Source organism: Gambusia affinis, linkage group LG15, assembly GCF_019740435.1.
Source record: "Gambusia affinis linkage group LG15, SWU_Gaff_1.0, whole genome shotgun sequence".
Taxonomy (NCBI): Eukaryota; Metazoa; Chordata; class Actinopteri; order Cyprinodontiformes; family Poeciliidae; genus Gambusia; species Gambusia affinis.
The window spans coordinates 19673757-19696924 of NC_057882.1; the positions used below are offsets into that span (position 1 = coordinate 19673757).

Sequence of the window (23168 nt, forward strand, 5' to 3'; positions counted from 1 at the left end):
TGTATCCAAGAGCAGAGCTAACAGACTAGATGTTAGCTTCTTTGGAAGTGTCGAGACAGTTTCCATTGTGTTTACCAAGGCATTATTAAGGTATTTCAGTGTTTGAATTTTAAAAATAGGCGTTTTTAGAGGGGATCTCAAGTATTCACAGATTTTAGCCCCACTGTACCCATTATTTGTAAATGCTTACATTTTCTAACATTTAAAAAATGCCTGAAAACTGGTCTTATTCATGTCATCATGAGCTGTTTTGTGTAAATGATTTAAAACTATCCTTAAGTTGAGATCTGAATAAGTCTGGTAAATTGTGGATAAAGTGGAGGAGTGTGAATACTTTCCGATGGTACCGTTTATCCACTGTGACACAGGTTAGAGCATCTGAACCAAAAACAACCCAGACATGTTTATTCTGCCCAGTCAATGGGCTTTTATTATGTTTCCAGCAATTAATCCATTTTATTCACAGTCAGAGTTCAACACATTTTCACACCATCTTGCTTTACAACAACAAAATCAATCCTCCAAGTTGAAGAGAGCACTCTCTCCAAATTAAAGCAAATAACCATTTTTAGTTCTGTTACCTTCCAGAAAAGTGCCATGAAGGGGGGTAAAAAAAACCTTGCCTTTGAAACAGCACAGTCTTCTGGGTCCACTTACACACACCTACCACTATACTTGCAAGCTTCATCTTGAGAAAGCTCAGAGTGTCTCTGTGATGCAGAGATATGGGCTCTGTGGGGGCCAGCCCATCTGTCCAGGAATCTTAGTACTTTAAGTCACAGAAAAACAGTTCAGCTGCATTATGTAGCGTGAATTTAGGTCCCATTATAAAGCAGATGATGCTGATTTGTAGATATCTGAATATGACGAGGCTAATATACTGCAATACTGTACGATATAGTATAATGAATTTTGCAGAGTTACAGAGGAATAAAAAGCAACAAAGTACAACACAGATTGTTTTTCTTTGTCTTCTTCTCTATATGTAAAGATCAACACCAGGAACATAAAACACTGTGTTTTCACAAACCCCAAAATCTCTTACAGATTTTGTAAGGTAAAGTGGAGATAAGTCAGCGAGCATGCACAATACCAGCAGTACCTGAGGTCAAGTTTTCTTTAGGAGACTGGTAACACTGTTTGGTATCAAAGGTTCATGTACATGTCATCAAGCTCCTACTCTTCTCTATGAAGCTTGTTTGCGTCTCCAGTTGTCTCAGCTGCTTGAGGCGCGGCATGCCGGGCGCTCGTCCTGCACCTGCGCCGTGGCCGGTGCTCCGAGAACCAGTTGGACACGGTCATGGCGAGGCGCAGGAGACCCAGGCTGATGCAGTGCACCTCCGACGTGATGGGGATGTCGGCAAAGAGAGCGCGCTCCCGCGAGATGAGGGCGCTGCTGCATTCGAAGTCTTTGACAACGTTAAGGATCTCCTGCCGCTCCGCCTGCCGTGTCATCCCTCGCACATTCAGGAGGGTGGAGACGTGCTTCTTCCTGTGAGGCGGAAAGAGGCATTGAGGAAGTTAGCCGGTCGGCTGAAGTTAGTGTGAAACTATCACTGTTTGGTGTCGACAATGACTGTCACAAGTATGCGTAACAGTCATACTGTTACTCATAACTACTCATAAGTCAGAAAATGATCCGTTTCTGGGAAGGAGCGCCAGGAAAACACGCCACATTTGATTTGGACTCGTTCAGTTACGGTCAGGAGCTTTCATTATTACCGTTAATGTCATGTTTATTTTGGATTGTGATAATGTATCCTGGAAGGATGGTCCATTCCAGTAAACCAACAATGGTTGTGCCTCCTGTGCTTTTTAGAATTGTCGCCTGTCAGTCTTCTCCAAAATTGAGCTCAGAATCATTTCATTATGGTTTTCCTGCTCGGAAGATAGCTTATGAAGTTTTTGCCGATGGAACGCCAGTGTTGTCAAACTTCAAGTTGACAACACTGTCAAGAAAAAGAGCCTGATATCATCCTGCACATTATTCCGATAGTGTTTTTTTTAATTATTATTGTTTGGCACTAGTCCTATTCATTTGACAGTAATCTGACAGGAAAGGTGCAGAAAGAAGACATGCAACAAGGGAATCAAAAATGGGAATCAAAATCAGGACTGCCGCAGTCTAAAGCTTTTATACGCCCACTCTAACTACAGTGCCATGCAATGTCCTTTCGCCAGAGTTTGCAGTGCCTCTTAGGCAAATTTCTATTTTTTTTCTTTCTTACAATTCAAACTGTCCAACAAACTCACTTAATTCTTCAGTCTTGTCACATGATTGCAACTAGACAACTTGCTACGTAAAAAGTCCTTGCAGAGTAAAGAATCGACAAGGTGACTAGTTGGTGCAACTCCATCTGGCCTTATCTATCACCCTCAGGTGAGATGTAATTTAGCAGGATGTCCTAGAGCAACCCAGGAACCACCATGGATCAAGTCAACTGGAGTGACCTTACCCAGGAGGCCCAGGTTTTACAATAACATGGACCAAGTAAGAAGCTGCTGCTCCAAATCAACACCTTCAAGTTTGACGGAAATATCTTTCTTCCACAAAAATATGAATCATATTGATGTTAGTGAAAAGTTTGACAATCAAAGAAGGCAATGATTGAGTTTTGTTGTCCACAAGGTCAAGAACAATATTAGGTGTCAAAATGTGAGCACAGCAAGTTCATATATTCTGTGGCAGCTACTAATCACTAGAGAAATAGAGAAATTATCTAGCTATGTCTTCCATCATAGCTAGATAATTAACCCCAAGCGTGGATGAAGACAGGTGACTACCTCTAAGGTCATCTTCACCCCAAATCAACAGTTGGTTGAAATGTAGCAACAGCTTGGTGTTACAACAGGACAAGAATCCCAAACCCACATCAGAACTTATTCTGAAAGCAATCTAAACATTAAGCTTTTGGAATGGCTTTGAACACTACTCCAATAAAAAACATGCAGACTATACTTAACAGCTGGGTCACTGCCAGGGAAGCAACCAGTCTGAATGAACTGTAAAAATATCCAACCAGGGTTATGCCAGCTGATTGGACAGTGGTCCAAGTAGGATGAAGCACACAATACTAAAGGAACGCCTGGCCTCTTTGATGTATTAGATTTCTGTGGTAGTTTATAATAAACACAGAAGGAAGTAACTACTGAATGAGGAGTTTATGTCTGAAGTGCCATGTCTTATCCTCTTCCACACCTCCTTCTTTTTTTAATTCTAATTGTGGCACCAGTCTGTCTCCTGCTAGGTGGCAGGAACAGGAAGTACTCGGCAGCAGCTTCCTGTTTATTCCTCGGAGACTTGAACGTCACATGCTGATAAAGGTTGCCAACGGTCACCTGAGTCATAATCTGTGCAAACAAGCTGGAACTTCTCCTCGCGAAACCTCAGGGGCCTCTCTGTCTCATCCATTTTTAAACCCGACCCTTGCTGATCTCCGAAAATAGTTTGTGTTAATATAGAAAAGTTTCCACAGTGCTTTTCCTTGTTTTGACCCATTGTTTTGATCCAAAGAAGAACAAAAAAAAAACAAAAAAAAACATACATGTTTTGTTTTGCTTTTGTAATTGTAGTGTCAGCAAAGCCACGGTCAGTGTGTCTTTCAAGCACGAAATAATAAAGGGAGTTCAAATCCGGGTTGTGACCTCACCTTATATCAGGGAACTCCTTCACCAGGACAGCCACCTCCATCTGGATGGAGGGAGTGTCTTCCAGGAGGATGATGTCGGCTAGGTGGGAGATGATGCTGTCCAACCAGGACGCATTTGACTCCTGGAGCAAAGAAAAGTGCATCTTTACAAACTCATTAAAGCAATCAGCTTGTTTTTTTTTTGCTTTTTTTTTTTTGACTAAATTTGAATAGTGTTTTCGCCACGCTTCTTCGGCTTAAACATTTCCTTTTCAGAGGAAGCATGGAAAGCAGTCCAGAGAGAGCAACTTCAGAGGAAAAACAGATTAACGCCTCTTAAGGCCAGAGGTCAAACACTTAATTCACTGGTGAATAACAGATCTCCACCTCCGTCTTCCGAGTTTTTGTTTTCACCTCAAACGCTCAGGAAAAGAGGGATTAATTCCTTACGTTGTCATTGGGTAAAAAAATAACAGCATCCCTTTTAGACAGCCATTAAAAAGTCATCCTCTTCCCCCCCTGCCCAAATGTTCCCAGTTTCCACAGAGGCTCTGTCCCACTCCTTGCCCAGAAAGGCCATCAAGGCCAAGCCAGAGGCACATCAAAGCTGGCCAGCTGACAGGAACAGGAAGTTCCTTCCAAACACAGAAACTTCCTGTTGTCAGCCGAGGTGACGGACACTTGTTTGAACTCGCACCCAAAATGGGGGCAAATGCCACTGCGTCAAGCCCAGTTGTTGTACTCTCTCTTCCCTCCTTTGACATATGCTAACGTAAGCCTGGTTCATCCATCTCCATCTTTGTGAAGGCAGCCATTTTTCAGGGCTGCCATCACTGAGACATGTTCTTTTCTTGTGTAAACACTGTCTGACTTTTTCCTGACCCGGAAAGTTCAGAGTCAGTCTCCACTCACCATCACCCTTATCCCTCGCCAGCTTGTTGTTTTGTTTTTAAGAATCCTCCCCCCTGGAATACCTTAACATTTCTCGTCTCCAAAGATGTAAACTTTACGCTGGTCATGGATGCTTTCCCGTGCTAAAGCGTTTCTTCCAAATCTAACAAGTGTTGTTTTGTGCGTGCACATGAAACTTACCAGATCTCTAAAGAGGCCTTTCAACTGCTTGGCCTCGTCTTGTAGTCGAAAAGCCATCCTCTTTCTCATCTTGGAGGAGGTGCAAATGATCCGTCCTCGCATAATGGCCCGGACGTACTCCACCAGGATCCGTCTATGCACCTCACCCACCAGTGTCTGCCGGTTTAGAAAAAGTAAGCAATGATCTGCTACATACACCTTTCATCCAGTTCTTTAAAAAGAAATCCTTTAAAATATTTGTTCCCACCTCACAACAAGGTCAGTGAAGGTTTTGTACCTGATACGGAGGAGGATCCATCCTTTTGAACTTTTTGAAGTGCTGTTTAGTGCTGGCTTCAATGGCTTCAAAGGCTTCGGTGTTGTTCAGCCATTTCCTCTTCATCAGTTTGTCGAAGAAAGGCTGTAAACAACAGATCAGAAACACATTAACAAAGTGCAGCGTGACACATTTCTGTAACACACACACACACATCTCTCTGGATGCTTTTTATAGCTACTTCATAGATGTACAGTCAAGAAAAAAAAGAAAGTACGCCCTCTTCCAGTCTTAGGCCTGCGTGTGGCAGGTCAACGTGAAAATTATCTGATTTCTACCAAGCATGCAAAAATCAAAAACTACAAGCTTCTGTGGCCTACTTGTCTGGATCGATGTTATTTGTTGTGAAATCATTATTTAAGACATTTAATATAATTCCAAATCTTCCCAGATCAGATCACTTTCTATATCCAGAACTGAAGAAGGAAGTACTTCCTTCTTGCAATGACTGTAAAAAAATTATTATCTTAGAACCGGTTATCTTAAAAAATGTAATCTCTTAGGGCGGCGGTTTTCAAAGTGTGAGGCGCGCCTCCCCTGGGGGGCGCCAGAGCACTTTAGGGGAGGCGCGGTGCGAGGCAAAAAAATAAACCGGAAAAGCTATCTGCTTGCTGTCTACTGATGTGAGAGAAACGTCTTTTACGCACACGATCAACTCTGTGGATTTAGGAAAAAGTTGGTACTGTGGGGTGCGCGTGTGGAGCGGGGATCAGTGGAAATGTTTCCCCCCTTAGAGGATGTTTTGGCCAGTGATGTCAGTGACGTTACTGACATCAACCACTTTTTTCTGTAACGAATAATATAACGCGTTGCTATTTCAAATACAATAGTCAGATTACAGTTACTTATCAAAATCATTTTTGCGTTACTATCTTCTTTTATTATTGAATCGTATTTCCTCTACTCGTCTTGTCGTGACCGACGTCTCTATGCGACAGAAATGTAAACAATGGAGGGAGATGCGCATTTTGTTGGTGGAAAAACTGGAACTATTTTCAGTTTCTGTCGCCAAGTCCGATTATTATAAACGGCTTTGGGCTTCATCTTTTAAAAGTTAAAGTTGTAAATTTAATGAGCGGCGGTTGCGCCTTTTTGGGCTCGTTTTGAACGTGAAGTTGCTCATTTGGGGTTGGAAATAAGCAGAGACTCATAATAAATCCCAGAATTTGTCCATCATTAAGGTAGTTTTAGTCAGTCTCTCCCTGTTCATCATTTCCTGGATGATCCGTCCCGCTGAGTCTTTGTTAATGTCAAGTTAATATATTACCTGAATGACGCTACAAGCGCATCCAGAAAACTGCAAATATCGAGACTAATTTAAACAGCAATAACGTGAAAACAGCCACGAATGAACGTGTCCGTAGTTGGCAATAGTTATAATGGCAAGTGCTGACTAGCATCGTATAATTATTAATATTACGGTAAGTGTCGCAGCCATCTGAGCTGTGGAGCTGCAGGAGGAGCTACATCAAACTCAGCGCAGAATCTGGAGGCTGGGGAGGGGGCTTTAAAATCCTTCAGAGTTTTCCAGACAACAGTGGACCACACAAATTACTCATGTTTTTTATTTTGTACAATCTCCTCTTCAGTTCAACCTTATCAGATGAGACACATTGTTGATGTCAACATTATAAAATAACACAATTAAGTATTGGCAAAGATCAATGTGATTTTCACAGGAGGCAGAGCGTTGTTGTTAGCAGCTGCTGAAAGTAACTAAAAGTTACTTAATCCTGCAGTTAGTTACTACTTGACTTGAAAGTAACAGTTACTTTCCAAGTCAAGTAATCAATCAATATAACTAAGTTACTTTTTCAAGGAGTAATCAGTAGTCCGATTAAAGTTACTTTTTCAAAGTAACTATGCCATCACTGGTTTTGGCCAGAGCGGGGTTGAAGGTGGAGTTAGGCATTAAGCTCCTTGAAGGGGGGCTCACCCTTTCATACTTTGAAAACCCCTGTCTTAGGGTTTATAATGAAATTCGCAAAGCTAGCTGTTGAAATTGAACATCCTGCTGGAATATTGAAATGTTTAGTAATGAGAATAAATTTTCCTGCTGACCCTGATGTTTTCAAACAGTCTTCCCGTCAGAACCCGCACTGACAGGCTGACGACTCTGTCCAGGGAAGAGATGGCTCTCTGGGCTGACTCCTCGCTGCCCTGTGGGTCGCACTGCCTGCAACGCTCCACAAAGTTCCTGCAGCAAGTAGCACATTTAAGTTATTTACCGCAAACCTTCCCGTCAGCAGTCAAGTAAATCATGTCACTATGGTTACGGTTGTACCTCAGGGGAGGGCAGCAGTTGACCAGCGCTATGGTCTTGGACACGTATCCGTCCCCTCTGTCTCCAAACTCTGCCTGTGTGTCGTGAAACATCTCCACCTTCCTCTGGAAGCTGGAAACATGGAAGGTTTGTGAGAAATTTCTGAATGAAAGTCGACTAGAGAAGCTATAAACAGCAACGATGGGCCACGAACCTTATAATAAACATATGTAGCGTAAACAATTTTACAAATTGTGGAAATTGTCTGAGTTCCGAACACAATGGGACCCGCCATGAAATAATAAACCCAATAGTAATGAGCAGATGTTTTACATCTGTGTCGTGGTTACATGTTGGGAGTTTTGGTTAACCAAATGATCCTGTAATCACATCTCAGTTGAGAACTCTCCTCGCGACCCTGTTACCGGGTCACCACTCTTACTTCCTTAGACCACTTCTTATAGAAAGTGACCACTGCAGACAATGAACAGCCCACACGAACCGTTTGCTCATTTTTCCTGCTTCCAACACCTGAACTTCAAAGACACAATGTTCACTTGCTGCCTAGTGTATTCCAACCACTGAGAGCCACCATGATGATTAGATAAAAAAGTGTTATTCACTTGACAGTGGTCATTATGTTATGCCTGATTGGTGCAAATGCTTTAATTCTATTCCAAACATCAGACTAAATTGTAGTTTCCTTAAAATTATGAACACAAACCCATTAATGTTGAGTGTGAACTAAAATTAGAAGTGTTGTTCTGTTTGTGCTTTGTTTTTAGCTTTAAAGTGATCTTACTGTTAATCCTGATTCCCAAATTATATTTATTCTCATGATAAAACTTGTCATCCTGTATAAATTTTCTAATCTAATTTCATGTTTGATGTGAACTCACTTGTAGAGGAAGTCAGCAAGCCCAATAAGACAACAGCGGGCAACTCTTGCACCTAGAAACTGGCTCACAGATGTGGATCTATCTAAATCCACCTTCAGCCTCTGGAAATATCACAAATAAGGGTTATAATTTACATTCTCAATCAGAAAATTGCAAGAAGTTTTGGTTAAAAATACCAAGACGCTCCGCTGTACCTGGATCACTGAGCGTGCCAGGTTTGACTGATACTCCTCTATATGTAGAGTCTGGGCCCATCGCCTCTCCTCATCATCCAGAACCTGGACCAGCTCTGTTGTCACCTTATCCTGAAAAGAAAAAGGTTCCATGAAAATAAATCTTCCATCCAGCTTTTCATAGGAATATCTATAAAAAAAATTAATAAATCTTCATGTTACCCTGACTATACTGATGCAGTCTTCCTCCAGCCTGTCCACTGTCTGTTGAGGAAGAATAGGCTCCAGTGCAGAGTAGTGTATGGCTGTACTGGTGCCAATGGTTCCTAAGACATCTCTATGGGAAAACAGACATTAACAAAAAGATGTATCATGGAAATTTAGGTATATCTTCATCAGACTGATGCATCCTGTAAATACTGTCATAACCAACCTGTTGTAGATGTTGTAAAACCAATCTAACAGTGAGTAGACATCTGTGATCTGCAGCGGCCCACTGGTGATGGTCCGGAGACGTTTGGCGACGGCCTGATGGTAACTTTCCACATACACCTGGAAGGCTGCAAATTCCTCTGGGTAAATGCACACAGCGTTTCTCCTGGCCGCATCCAGGTCATCCACCATCCGGCTCCTCATACGCTCCAGATACGAGGCCAGCTGGCCTGCCTGAGTGTCCACCTGGTGAGGCAGGCTCCAGTCCGCAGCTTCTGCCACCGCCTGCCTCCACTTGGTCTTCAGCCGTCGAGGGCGCTGGCTGGGTTGGATCTGGGGACTCATTCGCTCTGTCCTGGACTCCTCTCTCAGAGCCCAGGCAGCATCAGCATGCTCCTCCTGTTGGATCACTAGCACCACTAGGCCAAGGTTAGGGCCAGCACTGGGCTGGCGGAGCGACTCTCTCACCACGTCCCACATCTCCTTCTGCAATGCTTCGTACAAGAGCTCCACATCCTTAACCTTCCTCCTGCTAGAGTCTAACGTTGCATTCGAGCTGAGGGCCTCGTCAAATGACGAAGATGACAAAAAATGGCTAATAGGTGGGGTGCTGGGACATAAAGTAGAAGTAGGGGTGGATGCAGTTGTGGCTGGCAGCAAAGACAGGAGCTCAGACTCTCTTTCCAACTCCAGAATGTGTGTGTCAGCCAAGAGAAGGTCTCTATGGTTGACTAATTGTAGAATCTCCAGAACTGTTGGAATGCAACAAATAGAAAGCAAAGTTTAAGTGACAAGACTCAAGAGGATTCAGATAAAACAAGGAACAGGCTTTTGTGTTCTCATGATTATTGCGTATCTGTGCAAGTGTCTGAGCTACAGACTGGGTTATCTCTGCTCATTCTCTACATTCTTCTGTTCAAGCAATGTTCCCTGTGGAATAAGTTCCACAGGTTAAGCTTGTGGTTAAGCTTTTTCAAGAAAGTGTGGTGGGAGGAAGTGCAATCATTTCCTGATCTGACAGTCAACTGGTGAGCGGCTCGGGAATCTGTGGACCTCTCAACCTAATCAGAGCGTTGTCTTAGACTCACAGGAAGCACACATAAACCTTGAACAGGAAGTTCTGAACTGATGCTGTTTCCTTGATTTTTACCTGACAAGGGCTCTCTGGTTTTGATCACCGGTTCCTCCTCCACCTCCTCCTCGTCGGCCTCCTGGGAAGCCTTGTCCGACATGGATTCCCTCTTGAGCTTGCCCAAGCTGATCCTAAGAAATGAGGGTCGCCTGGATCCCTCTGCCTCGCACTCTGTGCTCAGGTCCCCAGAGGGCAGGCTTTCCCTGCGCTCCTCCTTACGGCGACCTGTGAAGCTGGAGTGCATCCACAGCAGCGACATCAGGACATGAATTAAAACCTCCTTAAGGACTGATTAGTGCAATGCAAAACAGTATTTGCTGTTGTGGTTGGAATGGCACTTATTTACACACATCTGCTAAAGTGTGGTGCTGCAGAGAATAGCCAGCTTAGTTAAAAATAGTCTAATTCAATGGGCCAAGCAAGTAGACATGTCAGAAGAAAACAAAAGAGGTACTATAGAGCCACCATAACAACATTACATCACACCTTTGAACTAAGCTTCAGGTCTAGATGATGCTGAGACATTATTGGAACGGTTTCTCAATTTTTAGTTTCGTCCATTACTTTTATTGGAATCTAAAGTACTTGCCCTTATTTCAAGCTTATCCAACATTTTTTGAACAGACTGACAAACGTATGTGTGTACCAATAAAGTAAGACATGTTGTTGTAAAGTCACACAATCAACTCAAACAATTTATTTTTTAGCAGTTTGTTCCCCATCCGTCTCTCCTCAACACCCATTGCTCACCGAAGTAGGGTCATAATCCCCTCCGAGCCTCTTCGCAGCCCTTTCTTCTTCTCCTTCTCTGCTGGGAGTGTATTTGAGTCTCCAAGGTTGTAGTGGGGAAAGCTGTTCCCCCACACCTGTCGTCCTGATATGCGAAGACCCTTCCCCAGTTTTCCGAGGGTTTTGAGCGGTGACACTCCACAGATCCGCTCCAGAGTCCCCCTGAGCGGCTTTGCTTTGGGGTTTCCTGCCCCGTGCTTCTCTGCGTTCACTTCGTTCTCTTCCTCTTCTCCATCCCGGCAGGACCTCAGCTGGAGGTTCCCCCTGATCTCCCCCATGAAGAGGCCCGTGTCGCCCCCATTCTTCTCATCCTCGTCCAAGTCCACGTCCTCAAAGGGGTTGAGGTTCTTGTTCAGGTCCTTTAGATCCTTCAGCTCGTTGAGATCATTCAGGTCCCTCAGGTCCAAGTCCAGCCGAGGCAGGATCAGTTCACCGTTTACTCTAGGGAACTCGTGACAGCTCTTGGATCTTCCTGGGAGCTTTTTTAGAATAGGCATGATTGCTGGCGATCCTTAAAAACAACTGCAAAACAAGAACATTTTAGATAAAGTCACATTGTTCAGGGACACAATAACTACATCCAGGGTGAAGGTAAAAACAAAAGTTCAATCAATTCATTTGTTTTTTTTTAACTATTATTAATTTGACTACGATGTAAAATCTAAACACATTTTTTATGCTTTTGGATATTCTTTCGCAAGACAACAGCTTATATAACTGAAAACTTTCTATTATAGAGTTCTTATGTAACACCCCTCACAGAGAAAATAGGAAACACAGCTATAAATTATTACCATCTTATCTGACAAACTTTTTGAAAATATTTGGAGAACAACCAACAAGAAGGTTCTGGAAGGCGACTTACCCAAAGTGACGGGCCTGTTACTGCATTTGCTTTTGGACGATTAACAAAATTTGAATGATTTTGTGAAAAAGTACAATAATCATTCTCTGCAAAAACTCAATAATGTGTTATCCTGTAATCCTCAAAGAGAGCTTGATTTTTAAAGGCAAAAAAATCGAAAAACTTTTTCATTCTATCAGTAAAGTACATTTCCTGCGCCTACTTTATGCTTACGAGCTGCTTATCCAGTGTCAGACTGGGTGAGAATTGTGCAGGTCCAACATGGACACAAACAACAATGCACACTCTTCCTCAAACCCTCTGCCATTTTAGGATCACCTATAAACACGCATGTCTTTGGAATGCATGAGGAAGCCGGAGCAGCGGCGGGAAATCCACAAAGACTCGGGGAAAACATGCAAACTCAAAGGGGAAAAGCTTTAGCAACCCATTAGAATATTGCTAATTATGAACTGCTAGACTCAGTGCTTCCACATAACCACCAATGTAATTACAGTCACAGGTTGAGGACAAATAATTCAATATTTTCTGCAAGTTTGTGACTTTGGTCTCACACACGTGCACACACCATCCCAAATCTTTAGAAATACAAAACGTAAAATGCAAATTATCACTACCAAATATTATTCCTTCAACTGTTCCTTATAAATGGGGTTCAGTTTCGATGCATCTAATGTTTTCTAATAATTAATGCTATTTTTCATAAGGAGTCATCTGATTGTTTGCAAGCCTTCACTTAAACAAGCATACTGCTATGTGTATCTACTGAATCCTATTGTTTCTTGTTTTTGTCTTTACTAGCAATAAAAAAAACATTCATAGTTCTAATACTAACAGGTTGACATAGACTTGGTACTAAATACACAGAGCTGTGTTATGAATGAACTCAGAGCTGGTATGTTTATACTTTTTGTTAACTCAGTCTGGAGCTCCCATAAGAATCATTCAGACTAAATAAATTTAGTTTGATAAATTTTTTGTAAAATAAATTGTGACTAATGGATTACACATACAAAAATATAAACTTTTTATCAAAAACGAATGTAAAATCTACTGATATATTTTGATCATCAGATTGGTTTTAAATTTTTATTTTATTCTACCTGTCAAGCTACCTTCCATATGCAGTGTGCATAATTTTACATTCACATCTGAAGATTGGTTTCCAGGTCCAGACGATCCCTTTTGAGTAAGGTTGAAAAACATTTTAAGGCACAATAAAGATCAAATAGGTGCATGATTTAGGATTCAAAATACAGAAACCTGAATCAGGATTATTATTGAGTGAAAAACCATTTCTTGGGATTATTCTTTATGGAGAGAAATCATCCATGAAGAGTAAAAATACAGCAATACAGAGACACAAAACATAAACCAGGGAAGAGATTTTAGGTTTTTTACCTATTTTCATTATTCTTGTCTTTATCAAAAAAATATGACGAATGTCAATTTAGAGATGTGTTAGAAATATATAAACGAAGTAACTGAAAGACTTCTGACAACGTTATAAACAATTCGGATCATCATCAGAGTAACACCTTAGTTGAAAAGTCAGTTGTGTCGGTGGAGTCAGGAGAAAAGCATCTGGGACTTACCTGAACACTGTGTCTGTGCTGAGTTTCAGTTCAGTGTCATCTTTGAGAGTACTGGTCTTGTGAGCTGCCAGGTTGTGGGGTGTGTGGGCATTCGTGAGTGTGTGAGAGAGAAACTGATGAGTGCAAGAGCGTGTCTGAAAGTGCTGGGTGACTCAAGAGAGCAATGGGGCTGCTTGTGGCTTCCTGATGCTCTCTATTGTGGTGGAAGGTGATATGTTTTCCTGAGGAAAGACCCCCACCTCCGCCGCGCCCCCTCACCTACACCACTGAGCCCATCCTGCGCCCCCCACGCACACACAGATACACACACCCGCACCCGAGGGACACTTCTAATTACACTAATTGCACAAGTTGTCCAGTGGAGGGGGACAGGACATACCCCTTGCTCGTCTCTGTAAAATGGGGTTTTGTGTTTTTTGTGACAGTGGTCTTCTAGAGGGCAGAAAACAAAGAAAGAAAACAACAGCCTTGAGAAGAAATTCCATTCCTACCTCATCAGCCGCTCATTAATCCCCAGTGGAAGATTTAGGTGGAAGATTTGAACTTTTATGACAGTCAACTCTGCTGCTGCTGTTGTGATGTCCTGGCTTTACTGACCAGCTTCGAGCAGCAGCAGTATGGCTGTTCACTGCCACCCAGCAGCAGCAGTATGGCTGTTCACTGCCACCCAGCGTTCACACTGAGTTATGGCAAGAGCTTATAACGCCAGGGCAGCCAATGTAAAGCCGAAACATTGTTATTATAAATACCAAATTTCTATTTGGCATTTTGTGATTGACTAAATGTGACAGATTTGAAATACAAAATGATTAACTGATATGTATAATTACTGTAACATTGAATCAAAATGAAAAAATTTGTTTATACAGAAGAGTACATTTTGTGAACTTGATATTTAGCTATATGCATATAAATATTTAAGTGGATGTGATTACTCAGTATTAAAAAAAATCAGGTTTTCACTGCTCTCTGCTGGACAGATTAAGTAATGTTCCTTATTAACTTCCATCCAGGCTGATATCTTTGATGAATCTTTAGCATGCAACTAATCTCATGTTATTATTTATCTGTTTTTATTTATTTGCTCTAACTCTTAGACATTATTGTAGTGAAGTTCATTAATGTAATCTTGTACTTCCCTCCTTCTTCATCTGTCCCTCAGCCAATTAAAATGCAGAAAATTAAGTTATGTTTTTTCCTAATACATTCCAAAACCATTTTTATGTGTTTAGGTTTATTGTCCTGTTAGATAATTCAGTTGTTCTCAGGTCTTAACCTTTTAGTTGTTTCTCAAAGGTGTAGTTAAATACCTTTCCAGTTCTTTTTCATTTTGCCAGTTAATTTATGCAATGCACCCATAACACTAGCAGCAAAACAACCCCATGCTGTCACAATACTCGTTGCGTAAAAGCTGCTACTTAATTTCTTTACTGTTTTTGATTACAACACGCTGTCAGTCGATATTGAAGGTGTCGTTTGTTGAGCTCGGCCTGGTCTGCACCCTCTTAGTCCGTGCTGATATAAAAACTGGTGTTCCAACATCCTCCCTGTTTATCATCTGATCAACACTGGTGGTTCCTGAGCAATGTAACCATCCAAGTCTTTTTCAGGCAAGAAGTGTGATACTCTGGATGGACTGTTGTTTTGATCAGTTTCTCCAGATCTTGTTTCCTAACTACATAATGTTTTATTGAAAGAAATTACACAGAAGGAAACCAGTGATTTGGTTTAAATTAAATCAAATTCAGAAATGATTTTATCCAGCAAATGCATTTTGTGGTGAGCAAAAGCTACAGGGATTATTGTGGAGCTGTCTCTAATCTTATTTGCTGCATGGCAGCGAACTCTGTTATGCACTTGGGGAGATATTGTGAAATAAAAATATATAAATGCACTATCTACTGTAGTGATACAAATAAAACTCTTTTTAATCAAACTGAAGTACCACTTCCAGAAACATGAGCTCTCTTCTTTAACTGCTCTTCAGTGGCCTTGCAAACATGAAGCAAAACAAATAGCAAATAGTTGCATAAATTATTTTATTAAGTTGACTTTTTAACAGTTCTCTGCAGAAATGCATCATTGAAAAGTTTAGGGATCACAAAGGCTTCATTTCCAGCATCACATTATGTAGACACAGTTCAGTGAAATGCCCCCTAATGGATTTCTTGTTTTTCTTATTTTTGTCATACTTAAACATTTCAGATCATCAAAAACAAGTTTTAATGTCAAACCAAGATAGCCTGACCGAATCTGCAGAAAGTGTCCCAAATTTTTATGTCAATAAGTAAAGCATCTCTAAGGCTACAGTTAGAGCAATAATCCACAGAACATCCAAAACTACTCCCAGAGCGTATCAACACCTCTTCCAAGAGAACATGAAAGAACCACATTCAAAGTGGTGCAGCACTCAACTGCTGTTAGAGCTACAGTTCATGATCCAACAATAACAACTTAACCAGCCAAAAATGGCCTCAATGGGAGAGTTAAAAACCATTCCATTAGTGAATGGTTGGTCATTTGTAGCAAAGGATGCATCTAAAAATTGTTCTAATGTGTAGATGAGAAAAGCTCAGGCCTTCCTGCTCAGGTTAGCATTAATACAGTGTATTTTTATATTAACTAGTTCATAATTGGATTATAAAATGTGCTTAATAGAATTGTAATTTTTTTTAAATATTTTTTTTTAAGAATTTGAACCAAGTGAAGCTAAAGATGCCACTTGAAGTGTTTTGGATACAGACAAAAGTGTTTTTTTTGTTGTATCTTAAATACAAAATGTACATATTTTTCATACAATTTTGGCTTAATATCTGTTCTGAGTATTTTGTTCTTTCAGCAAATGGCCTTTTTTGAGTCTGTGTAGTCCAGTTAGCAATTAATCGACGACTAAATTGATGATTATTTCAACAATCGATTTATCACCATTACTCTGATGAATTGTTTCAGCTCTACAGTCAGCCCACTGAGGATGAAACACAACCATTAAAAATAAGAAGACCACCAGATTACATCACTGCCATGTTCTTAAAAACTGGATGTGCACATTTTTAAACCTCAAGCTGATTTCTAAATGCGTATATATGGTAAAGTTCTTCAAATGGATCAATGGATCACCATGAACTCATTAGCAACAGAATTAAAAATACAGTCTAACTGGAATCAGCTCAAAATGGTCAAGTACAGGCCCAACTTCTTTGTGCCACTGAGTGACATCATCAGTAGCTGCGTTTCCATCAACCGTTTAATTGTGCAAATTGGAATTGTGAAAATAGATTTGCCTAATAGAAACATGGCAGCTTCAAAAAAAATTTGCCCTTTGGTGAAACGTTTCTGCGTTAGGATGATGGCGTGTTTTTTTAAATGGCATCACGTATTCATGTGTGATTTTTAATTCAATTCCTTATTTAATGGAAACACCTCGATTGCGAAATTGTGGGGTTTTTTAATTATCACAATAACAAAGTTTTGCGTACATTTGTGATGAAACTGCAGCTAGTTTTATCATTTAAAACAAATCTTTTGAAGAAAGAAATAAAGGATGAAACAGAAACTATAAGCATCATTTTGATAACAGATAAGATGTCTGGCATTTATCCCCTGCAAATCACGGTTAAAATCGTGAACTAAGTTGCGAACCAAAGTAGAAATCTGCTGGAGCATCTGTACCAGACTCAGGACACCAGATCGACTGGCTTTGCAGCAGGTAAAACATTAACTGGTAGTAGATTAGATTTTGTTTGCCTCCTAACTCTGGCAGAATGAAGGTTTCTCTTTGCATTCCTTCATGCTTCAACTGAGAGCATTTTGTGAATAGAGTCACTACTTTTAACTCTCGGCAGGAGAGCCTTACATTTGAAATGCGTCAGTATATTTGATGCTCTATCGATCCCTGAATCTTTTAGTCCAACACAGCCAACCTTGTGTGTCAGTTTGTCTACACGCGGATCCGGTTCTCATCAGAGACTCTGGTTGTGGCCTTGTGTGTGATGGAAGTGGTGCTGCGGGTTGTTGAAGTGGTAGGGCTCGTGGCGGTGGAGGCTGTGGCAGATGACGGGATGCTCAATGCCTTCACTCTGCAGATCCTCCTGCTTGTAAACCCCCACCAGCTTTGCCACCAGCTCCTTGATGAAAGTCTGAGGAAGAACACAGAACCCAGAGCCGTTCTCACACACAGATTCGCTGAAATTTTGCAATCGGGCACGTCATTCAAGTTTTGCTTTGCAACCCGTTGACGTTTACATCGACGTTTAAGGAGTGAAATTCAGTAACTGGTAGACAGTGTCTTCGGTGTTTACAGTATTTATACACCATTAATGTATTTTATTGATATTTTATGTAAACGACAAACATGAAGTAGAAGTTAAGGGTATGTGGTTTTAATAAACGTCTGGGATCGTAGTGCGGGGTCGTAGTTCAGGTACTATTTCAGCTTTTTGGATGCTAATCAGCTGCTCCCAGTTGTAAAAATAAAACCTTGCTGCCATGGTTACACATCATAACAGGTGTTCGGAAGCAAAAGAGTGAAAGAAAAAAAAAAATCACAACATCCAGGAAAGAACTGTCCAAAAAAGCTATGCTTCAACCTAAAATATATATGTATATGACCAAAACTCAGAGCAAACATAACAGTCCAGTGTGCTACAATTCTAGAATATTTTATTTCATTCATCATCTTCTGCTCCAGCAACCTTAAAAAGATCCAGTGCCCTTCTATGTTGCATAACTTGTATAAAATGTTCATCGGTGTGTGTAATATAATCTGCCTCAGAGGTTTGTAGAAGGGAAACAATTAATGGACGGGGCTGAGTTATAAAACATCATCCAAAACTAAACATCTCACATCTGTTCAATCCATCATCTAAAAACAGAACAACTAGAACTGGACCAGAACAAACCAAAACAGAATTTCTTTGCCCGACACGGAAACTCCTATGTTGCAGAAACACATCATCTGCGTGGTAAAACATGGTGTTAGGAGAATCGTTCTGCGGGGACGTTTTACATAAGATTTGAGACATTTGCAGCAGAAAAGTGACCTTAACCATACCACCAGAGCTGTCATAGAAGGATATTAATAATATTCATATTTCTCCCTAACACTCTTGTCTTCACATCTACCATATGAAAATGTGCGTTCCTTTAATAAAATTAGATCTGTTTTCTCTTTTTCATCTTGGAGCAACTACTTAATAATTACAATCCATCTGGTATTACTCTTTATAATTTAATATATTTCATATAAATCCATACATTTCTTCTTTAATCTGAACAATACTGAAGGAACCCCACATGTTTGGCATCGTGATACATGTGGGTTCCTTGTAGATACACAAATGTGGATTTACAATTACTTTGTAAATACAAGATATCTTTGTGTATCTTTCCTGTAATTTGGCAAATCCTGAATCAAATTGTGTCCATTTGAAACTTACAGTCAAAATGTTTTGTTTCTTTTAAAAATTATGTTTTTAAAAGAAACAACAGTGCTCATAGAGAGAATGTTGAAATCAGCATTTCAGCAGAAAAGTGACCAGCTTTTCAGTGACAGCGTCCTGCGTTGATATCCATACAAAGCAGGATGCTGTTAACATTCAACATTATGTCATTCTGGAACTATGAATGTATTTTGTGTCCCTGTGTTTATATAACTCTGGGTCAATCCCCAACCAATTGTAACATTTAATTTCAACAGAAAGTCCTGGTATTCAGGCCCGTTCTAACCAGATGTCCAAACCCCGCCTGCCGGATGTGTTTGCTCCTGCCTCTCCTCTGAGGCTGTCCCCAAAATCTACAAACTCATCACCATTCCCCCAAGGGAGGGTCCGGCTCAGCTGCTCATTTCAGCTGCTTGGTTTGTGACCTTATCGTTTCAGTCATTACCCACCGCTCATGATAGTGGAGGTGGGAACATCAAATTGCACTCCCAGTCATTCTCCAGCAGCGTTCTCGATTGTGACTCCATCTAATATTCTCAGGGATTATAAAACTCGTGTGGGGGTTAAGCTTTGCTAAACCTATTTATGTGTGCAGGTTGAGAAAAACAAATCGGTTCCGTTTACTGACGTAAATCAACACTGATTCTTTCAAGAACACAGGAAGGTCCAGAGACCGAATACATCAGAATTTAATGAACAAAAAGGGAACGTGGGACTTTGTTAACAAAGCTGCTTTTTTCTGCATTTGTCTGTTAAATAAGACAATCAGTCAAACTCTTCCCTTGATCTTTAGTCTGTTAAGGTAAAATGAAAGATTACAGCTGGCTGAGAAACAAATGACCCACATGCGTTGTGTTGTGACAACAGTGCGAATGGACAAGGGAGAAAAGCAGCTAAGTTATTAATAAAATCTGACACTCTGCTGCCTTGTACACTACTCACACTTTGAGTTTCTTGTGGATCCTCCTTCAGCCGGTGTGCAGATTTATATATTTACATAAAATGTGGAAAAAGAAAATATAACAAGCTGTTTTATGACCGTATAAATACATGGTCTTGTATCCTGTAATTCATTTGATGGAACATAAACACCATAAATAGTTAGAATTCTTTCCCCGTTTACTGTAAGCACAGCAAAAGTAAATTCTGTTGAATGCACAGATGAATATCACTCTACTTCCAAACTGATTTTGAGACCAAACAGGGACTTCTTCTCAGAAGAAATAATATAATTTCACATTTTCTGGACAAAAAAAACTATTTTTATCATCACATGGGAAAGACACATTTATAGTCATCTTATTTGATTTTAGGCATGCCCCAATAATAAACCTGCGCTCAGTATAAACAGCAGAAGTCGCGGTATATCTGGAGGCATTTTCCAGTGACTGATGTTTAAACCAGGCCAGTACAAGAACAATGTTTGACTAAGGAAAGGTCTGTTGCTTCTGCTTTAAAATTGAGGCAAGAGAATACAGAAAGCCATTGTTGAGCAGCAGGATCAGAAATCAAATGCTCCAATTCAAGTTAGTGAGTTTGAAACTGCACTGTGCTAAACGTGCTTAATAGTGTATAAAATGAGTAACAATTCTTTTTGAATCTCACCTCAGTGTTTTTGCTGCAGCTTTGGAGGAGCTCCTGTGAAAAAACAAAAAACAAAACACAAAACAAATAACATCACAGATTTACAATAAAACATTACACATTTATCCTCAGATTTGTGGCACAATGATGTTACAGCAATGTGTTCTTAAATCTACTAATGTGACTATTGAAGGAATTGTTAAATAACACAAATGTTTCTGAATACATAAGGCCACCAAACACAGCAAATCACTAAAATATGTGACACGCAACGTTACCTTTAACTTCACGATTCGCTCCTCATCAGTACGAAGGTCAATCAAGTCGTCAATGTTCACCTCCTCCGGCATGTCGGCCTCCTGACGTCGTCAAATGTTTGCAAACAGGAAAAGGAGGAAAAGATGGACGTCAAAGTGAAAGAAACATAGATGGAAAAAATGCAAACATAAAATTCTATTCATTGCTCTTCCTGCCAAATGCAACACACGTCAAAAAGCTTTTCTGCCATTAAATATAACATTTCCAACTTTTGAATCATTCAAACTGCAAATGAAACTTTTTAATCACTTCTATGTTTCTGGACCTTTCTCAGATTAAGACTTATTTTGCCTATATGTTGCTAATGTAGCAAAATAAGACCGTGCTATCGTCATGTTTGTGCAAGAAGGAAACAAAGGCCTTCGCACACGGTGGAAGACAAATGTGATGTCCAGGTTAACAAAGCGAGGTTGTGATTATTGTAGTATATTCTGACATCATTCAGACATTTAATTGATTAAACAAAATCTGGTAGTTAAATTACTTTCTTAAAGAAAAGGAATACATATTCCACTATTTTCTACTCTTTGACAATATTTTCATGTACTAAAGAATGAAAGAGGACTTTCATCTGGGTTTCCCCTCCCATCTGTTGCACTGTACAAATTTATTTTAACTTTTGTCCCCTTCTTGGTTGTGGGGGTTCAGTCTCTGCCTCAATCAGGTGAGTTTAAGTATGTAGGGGACGTGTTCACGAGTGAAGATGGTAAGAAGGAACTGAAGATAGATTTGATAAAAACTAAAAATATTTTGAGGCAACAAGTTTGCATATATTTTAAATAAAGATAATCGATTCGATTTTACAGTGTATCCTTTGCGATAACACCGATGAAGCGCAAAATCCTAAACACTTTGGCCAATCAATACATTTGTTCTATAGATCTTTCTGTCAGAGCAGCAGAAACTTTGACCTTTCAACACATCTCTATTGCTTAAGTTCTTTTAAGTCATTTTCTAAGAACCGGCTAAAGTCCTTGTACTGCAAACATCTGTAGACCCAGGAGGCGAATAGTGAAGTTTGCATAATACTGTAACAAAGGCCTGTTCTGCTGAAACAAGCAGCCATTGTACAAGCAGAGAAGCCAGCCATCCACACCACTGGACTGAGCTTCTCCGTTTGATTGGGATCTTGGCACAAGCAGGACTGCGGTTCTGCAGTACACCCAGTCTGTTCTTTGTGGACAAGACCTTTTTTTTTTATTTCTGCAATAAGCGACATTCTCGAATCCCTTTTTGCAAACAGAAAATACTTTTGCACTTTTAGCACACCAGGAAATGAATGCTCAGGCTGCAATGATTAATGAATGCAGGTGCACTAACCTGTTTTGTCGTTTGATGTATCACTGTAATCTAAATTCTGTTCCTTGAAAATCTAGTAAATCTGCTTTAGCAACACAAACCCATCGAGTTGCATTCAGAAACATCCTTTTCTCTGCATCTGCTGATGTGCTCCGTCCCCCTGTCAGCATCTAGTACACACAGTTTACCTCCTGGGACACTTCTGTCCTCAGATCCCCTTCCCCTCCACAGTAAACTCTCAGTCTGTTGTCCCATGATGTCCATGTAAGGACAGAAAGCCCCATGTCAGATACTGATCTATGAGAGGGATCCAGCCCTTATACACAGAGCCTGGCCATGTAAGGAGATGCAGCCCTCCTCCTCCCCACTGCCCTTTCAACACCTCAGAGACCACTAGAGCCTTGGGGACTCTCCAAGGCGCCTTCAACCCTTTTATAGTAACGTAATAAGCTTCCCTTATTTTAAGGGACTGCATATTGGATTTGTTGCATTTCTGTACCACTTCTAATCAAATAGCGAGGTGATAAAGCGGCAGCAGCATGCAGTGGAGCCAAAGCAGCCGCGGGACCCACCTGACCCCTGTACAGCTGGTCCAGGCTTTCGTCGATCCACTTCTCCACGTCCAGCCGCCTCTGCAGCTCCTTCCTGTTGTACTTCACTGTGACCCGGGCGTGCCTCTTCGGGATGTTTCCGCTGAGCTCCAGATCTGATGAAACCGGCTCGTCGTTTTCTTCGAGCGGTGTCCCGCTGCCGTCAGTTGCCATCGCTGTTGTGAGCTTCCTCTCACTCGCTTCTCGCCTTTCTGCTTGACTGAAGAGCGGAAAGCTGGGAGGCGCTGGGAGGCGACAGCAGCGGCTCTGCGGGCTGTCCGGATGTTTATGTGGGGGTGGGATAATTGTTTAGGTATTTGATTTTGTCTCGGTTTGGGGCTACTAACTCTGCCAGTTAGTAGCCCCACTTTGTACCAACTCACTGCCATTCCGTCCCTTCCTACTTCCATTTCCTAGCAGCAGGTAGATAACAAATGGTTTACATGTAGAATTCATGAAAAACGAAACTATTATTATGCCTTTTCTTTTTGAAAACTACGAAGATAAATATTGATAAAAATGTAAAAAATATAAACAAGAACAAAAAAAAAAACAACTGAATTTGACTGTGACAGACTTTGAGCAAATATATTTCAGAAAAGTCGATGAGGTAGGAATCGCCCCGCTGAGAGTAATAATTTAAGCATTCTGGGAGCAAAACATGCGTCCTGTGGTAGATTTTGAACTACAAGCACCTGCTCTTTTTTTAGATAAAAAAATTAATACTTTTGTATTTTCAAAAGGTTTTTAGGTT

At 40.8% G+C, this 23168-nt stretch overlaps 2 protein-coding genes across 3 annotated transcripts; both read right to left on the reverse strand.

The window, feature by feature from the left end:
- Positions 1-401: 401 nt before the first annotated feature.
- exoc3l2a (exocyst complex component 3-like 2a) lies at positions 402-13763 on the reverse strand. 2 transcript variants are annotated; one of them, XM_044140418.1, is made up of 13 exons: positions 13677-13763; positions 10687-11247; positions 9955-10169; positions 8806-9556; positions 8595-8709; positions 8394-8504; positions 8200-8300; positions 7322-7432; positions 7099-7234; positions 4999-5121; positions 4722-4877; positions 3651-3772; positions 402-1492 (listed from the first exon to the last, which is right to left on the reverse strand). In XM_044140418.1, the coding sequence occupies exons 2-13, from the start codon at positions 11220-11222 to the stop codon at positions 1177-1179; spliced, it is 2793 nt and encodes a 930-aa protein (XP_043996353.1). In that variant the 5' UTR covers positions 11223-11247; positions 13677-13763; the 3' UTR covers positions 402-1176. The 2 variants fall into 2 exon arrangements, with proteins under 2 accessions (XP_043996353.1, XP_043996352.1); XM_044140417.1 differs by lacking the exon at positions 13677-13763 and adding an exon at positions 13186-13359.
- Positions 13764-15207: 1444 nt separating this feature from the next.
- On the reverse strand, positions 15208-22715 carry ppp1r14aa (protein phosphatase 1, regulatory (inhibitor) subunit 14Aa). The gene is made up of 4 exons (XM_044140419.1): positions 22397-22715; positions 20486-20566; positions 20229-20261; positions 15208-17321 (listed from the first exon to the last, which is right to left on the reverse strand). The coding sequence occupies exons 1-4, from the start codon at positions 22586-22588 to the stop codon at positions 17145-17147; spliced, it is 483 nt and encodes a 160-aa protein (XP_043996354.1). The 5' UTR covers positions 22589-22715; the 3' UTR covers positions 15208-17144.
- Between the last annotated feature and the right edge of the window lie 453 nt (positions 22716-23168).